General features: G+C 53.2%; 1 protein-coding gene across 1 annotated transcript; it reads right to left on the bottom strand.

The window, feature by feature from the left end:
• Nucleotides 1-2,130: 2,130 nt before the first annotated feature.
• On the bottom strand, nt 2,131-4,863 carry SYT8 (synaptotagmin 8). Its single transcript, XM_071428424.1, has 8 exons — nt 4,758-4,863; nt 4,236-4,393; nt 4,011-4,106; nt 3,632-3,799; nt 3,271-3,438; nt 2,959-3,076; nt 2,453-2,586; nt 2,131-2,364 (listed from the first exon to the last, which is right to left on the bottom strand). The coding sequence occupies exons 1-8, from the start codon at nt 4,861-4,863 to the stop codon at nt 2,131-2,133; spliced, it is 1,182 nt and encodes a 393-aa protein (XP_071284525.1).
• Nucleotides 4,864-5,100: the final 237 nt, after the last annotated feature.

The raw sequence follows: 5,100 nt of genomic DNA, 5'->3' as shown, positions 1-5,100 counted from the left end.
GCCAGCCCAGCTGGGTGCTCACTCCCACATTCCCTGGCCTTTCCCCTAAAAGCGCCCTGGGCTTCCATCTCCAGCTCTGCTCACCCAGCACTGCGCTGACGATCCAGGCACTGAGCAAGGCCAGAGCTGGAGAGACAAGGGGCAGGCACTGGTGTGGGGAGGAAGTAATGGTTCTCAAGGAGGGGCTGTCTCTGCACTTCCTTCAACTGCATCTGTTTTGGGACTAATATGCACATACATTTATGCCCAGCTCCATAAATTATGCAGTGAACCTCAAGGCTATGACTTCAAAATAGGGGGACTGGAAAAAGCACACATACACACACACAAAAATAAGAACTGCCTGTTCCAAAAGCCATTTCTGGATGCTGCATGGCCCTAAATCACCACAACAGCATCACCAAAAACCAACCTGGCAATAGATTTGGAACCTCAAACCCAATTCAGAGATGTTCCCTTCTGCACAGCCTGTTCTAGGCTGATTCTAATGTTGAGACTGAAAGCTGAGGCTTTAAAACATCCCTTTACAAGTCTTTCTCAGGTGACTGATTTCCTCCTCCATCTCATTAGCAGCTGCCAGCAGATGCTGTTTCCCCAGCAGAAGCCACACTTCACTTGTTACAGTCATCTCAAAACCACCCTGTCATTTCTCCCCTCCTCATGGCCACAGCAAAGCCTGGAGAATATTCATCAAGAGGCAGACACAGCAGCAGCTTTTTATGGTTAAGCTCAGGTCATTAATCTCTATCGAGACTTTTCATAATCTTCCTCAGCTTCATGTTTGTTTAACTCTTGGATAGTTGCTCTGTGGAGCTCTGGGTAATCACAGATTAAGTGCTTTTTAATATTAATAGCTTTTCATTAATGTGCCAGGCTCTCTCCCCTCCAGAGTCCAGGCAATAGCTATTAGCACTGAGCCTGCAGCTCCCTGTGGTGAAAAGGACTTTTTTCTTTGGGGCCAAAATTCCACAGCATGAGCCCAGATCTTGTGTTCTGCGGGTGCTTTGTAGCAGAAGGATTTTAGAACAGGAGCAATTCCCAGTGCAGGGAGCTTCCTCCTGCAGATGACTCAGAGAAGCTGCTCTGGAGTCACCCCAAACTGCAGCACGCTCAAGGGCATGTAGCAGCACCACTCCAATGCCTTCATCCTTCTAGGAGAGATCTTTGCTTAGGTAGCCCCAGCACCAAGGCCCCACAAAGCAGGGTGGGGCAGGACATGTGGCCACAAAAAACCTCCCAGATTAAACATGAAACCTGCCCAGAAGTGACATGAGGGCTGCAAGCCAGCCTTTCCCAGGGTGGTGTGATCACAGTGTGAAAGCAAGAGCCTCAGCCCCTCCACTCAGGCAGGACCTCCAGGTGCCAGAGGGGCAAACCTTGCTGTGCCACTCCTGTAAGACCATGTGAGGTGAAAGGAGCTGACACTGTGCATCTTCATCCATGTGGTGCACAGGGTTGGCCACTGGTGAGTCCCAGAGCCCGAGTCACATCTTAGTGTGCACAGATCATCATCATGGGCTGAGAATGGGCTAAGTGTGAAGCCACATTGCTTCTCATTTAATCTCTAGCCAGGACACAGAGCACACATAGCAGAGGCACTAAAAAGCTAGTCCAACATCTCCAACACCTTCCTCACCACCTGTATTCCTTCTCTCAAGACTCTTACATTCTTCAATATCTTGGTCTTGTTTAAAAGCCTTCACAGGAAACATGAACACACTTCTTGCCAAGTTATTCACCGCTAAAGAAACTTCCCACCCATGCCACCAGCATGTTAACCCTCTGCTTTATAAATATCAATGGACTCTGTTTTGCATGAGCCTGAAGCTCTGTGTATTTCCCCCCAGCCCATGAGCAGTTGGGATGAGCTGGCTCGGGCACCCATGACATCCCCTCTAGCACCCTCTGCTCCATGTCCAGCCTTGCCCTGGGATGCTGAGCTGCCCTGTCCCAGGTGTAACACAGAGCAGGAGCTGCACCAGCAGCCAGATCATCTTTTAGCCAGGAGTCCCAGGCCCCTCTTTGCTGATGATGAGATGGGACCAACACGTCCAGGGCTTGCTGAGCAGAACCCCCTCGCTCCTCCACAAACCCACCATCCTGCTCCCTGGGTGGAGGAGGAGACCCCCACTATCTGGAGTGCAGGGGCAGCTTGAGGTGGGACTTCAGTGCCAGGGCTTTGTCCACCACCTCTGGGGGCTGCAGGATGTGCCACTGGGCCAGGGGCCGCCGTGGGTTGGACAGCATGTCGGACCAGTGCCGCAGCTGGTTGCCCGTGGCTCGGCAGCCCAGGAGGAGTTTGCCAATGGGCTCATTCTTGGTCACTTTGTCATGATCCCAGACGGAGATGACCACATCCACATTCTGGGGGGGACACAAGAAAGAGGGTCAGTGGGAAGAGGTTTGCTGCAGTGGGGACCTTCTCAGCTCTGGGCACTTCAGGGAAACCCACCTGGATCTGACTGAAAGGCACCTCAAAAACAAACACCTCGTTGAAGTAAGGGCTTAAGGTGTTTTTCTTCACACTTGTCCTTTTTTTCTTCCATTTCTTCCTGTTCAGTATGAGATGCACCTTGACAAAAGGATCTGAAGAGAGAGAGGGCACACGTGGCACAAGTGGCAGTTTTTGACTGAATAACTCAGCCACAAAACAGCTTTCCTCAGCCATTCCCAAGGAGACCACGGCATCCCAGTTGTCACTCCTCATTGTGAGACAGCCACCTCAGAGCTCGCTTCCTCCTGCCAAGCTCCCTGTACAATTCAGCCATGACATCTCCTCCTGGGAGACACCTCCAGTACTGCCCAAAGCTGCTGGGAGTCAGCCAAGGCCTGAATATGATGGTCGCAGCAGGAAGCAGGTCTTAACACCAGGAGCTTTCAAGGCTTTTCAGCTCTAGGTGCCACCACTGAGGCCTGGGCAGGAGTAGGAAGGTCTGAGCACAAGCAGCCCCCACTGACCTGACAGTCCATCAGAGTCCATCCGCTTCAGCTGCCTGGCTTCCAGGATGAGCACGGTCAGCTTGCCAGTGCTGGGGACGTAGCGCAGAGAGAAGCAGATCTCACCCAGATGCTCTTCCTGATAGGGAGATGGCAGTAATTAGTACCAGGCAGAGGAGCCAGCTCACCTGAGGCTGGAGCAACCAGTCTGGCCCCAGGTTTCCTGAGTCTCCCCCACTATCATGCTTGCCCCTATGGGCTTGCTTTTTGGGGTGGTGGCAAGCCAAGAAACAGCACATCCCTCCCAGCAGTTTCCCACCCACCAGGACCAACCTCCACTTTACTGGCCACCACCAGGTCACTCCACTGCTCGATGACATGCTGCAGGTCGACACTGGCCAGGGGCAGCCGGACCTCACCGATGATGTCATGCTTGGAAAAGCGATTGAAGTCATAGATCTGCATCACCAGTGTGGATTCAGACACCTCAGCCTGGGGTACCTGCAGGGGAGGACCCAAAAGCCTGGACTCACTCCTCAGGGGCAGCCCTGCCCCATGAGGGTATTCCTCTCTTACATTTCCCAGTCCTGACTGTGCAAGCATCTCCTAGAATGGAGAGGTTTTTGCCCAGGGAGCAGTGTCTATGCAGCACTCTTGATGGGACCAGAAAAACATCATTTGCTTTGATTTGTACCTGGAAAGTGAAGCTCTCGTTGAAGATGGGGTTCAGGGTTTTTCGATAAACCTTGGTCTCATATCTCTTCTTCCTATCGGAGGTTAGGTAGACAATCACATACGGGTCAGATGTGCCTCCACTGTCCATGGCCTTCAGCTCAACTGCCTGCTTCACACCAACCTTCAGCTGTAGAGGAGTGAGGACAAGATCACCAGGTGGAGAAGGATGGGGTCAGGCAGCTCAGTGGGGGCACAGTGGGAAGTGAGTGCAACAGTGAGGAACGCCTTGACACCATGCAGGCATGAGAGCTAGTGGGCTGCAGGCAGGTGGGAGCAAAGAGTGGCCATGCAAGAGCATGGCTTTTTCCCTGCTGTGCCATGGCCACGAGCATCCCCACCTCCTGCATGCGGAAGTTGTACTCCAGGGAGTACTGCAGCTTTCCTCGCCGCTTCTGCTCTACTGCCCGCTCCAGGTCCTCCATCTCGGGCTGGACCTGTGGCAGAGAGCAACACTCAGCCATGTCCCTGCCATGCTGTGCTCCCATCATCCCTGGGGCTGGGCAGTGCAGCAGCAAAGCCCTCAGGGGGGAGGGAGGGGGGATTGAGGGGAAGGCAGGACGCACAAGGTTGATCGTGGTGGGGTTGCTGACGGCGCACAAGCCGATTCTCTCCTTCTTCCTGGGCTTCTTCTTGGTACAGCAGCACTTGATGATGCAGATGAGGAAGAGAAGGAGGAGAATGGCCCCTGCCACAGCCACGGTGATGAGAGCCCATTTGGGTACTGGTGTGATGTTCAGGGAGTGGAATTGGATAGAAGAGTTAAAACCAAGCAAAACATACAGAGTACATTTAAACCTCTTCCTGGTCCTTCAGCATTAAGGAGTTGGATTTTCAAAATTGCCCCTAGAATACTGGACAGGCCCCATGCAGGCAGACTGAGGCTGAAAACCATTCCCCAAATGGGTAGCAAAGATACCCTCTGCTCCTGAGGCAGTGTGGTACTACTCTGCAGTAAAACCTCCCTGATGGAGCCCACTAGAAAATGGAATTTGAAGGGAGGGTGAAGTGAATACACAGCCTCAGAGTCCAGCAGCCCCAGCAGGTAATGCTGCCTGGGAGAGGAGGGCAAGAGACGCTGTACTCACATGGAATCCAGCTAAGCCAGCTGTCCAGGGAGCCTGGCCAAGCTGTGGTGGTGATGCTGGTGTGTGGGGAGGCTGTAGTCCTGCCCTTCCTGGCTGCCACTGCCATGGCTAATCTGGGGTGACCTGGGAACACAGGCAAAATTAACAGGGTGGGGATTTCCTCTCCAGTAGCACGTGTGCTGCCCGTAGCCCAGGGCTCTAATGAGAACAAACACAATTAAAATATAGAGCTCAGGGTAAGCGATTAGAGCTTGGCCACATTGACAATGAGATGTGAAATGGAGCGGGAGGGAGCTGCTGGCAGGGAGGCCTCTGTGCCAGCTGGCCCCTCCCATGCAGCCTT

The sequence above is a fragment of the Agelaius tricolor genome, unplaced genomic scaffold (assembly GCF_023055355.1).
Source record: "Agelaius tricolor isolate 1412-34295 unplaced genomic scaffold, bAgeTri1.0.p SCAF_5, whole genome shotgun sequence".
NCBI lineage: Eukaryota > Metazoa > Chordata > Aves > Passeriformes > Icteridae > Agelaius > Agelaius tricolor.
Note: the sequence above shows the minus strand (reverse complement) of the source record. Positions and strands in the feature narration are given on the sequence as shown.

Bases quoted from the DNA above. Each gene is read 5' to 3' on its own strand.
- SYT8 (XM_071428424.1), bottom strand. From the start codon at position 4,863: ATGGCAGTGGCAGCCAGGAAGGGCAGGACTACAGCCTCCCCACACACC. The intron at 3,077-3,270 runs GTTGGTCCTGGT...TCTCCCTATCAG, and splicing joins TGGTGGCCAGTAAAGTGGAG to GAAGAGCATCTGGGTGAGAT. The intron at 2,587-2,958 runs GTCAGTGGGGGC...CTCTCTCTTCAG, and splicing joins GGACTCTGATGGACTGTCAG to ATCCTTTTGTCAAGGTGCAT.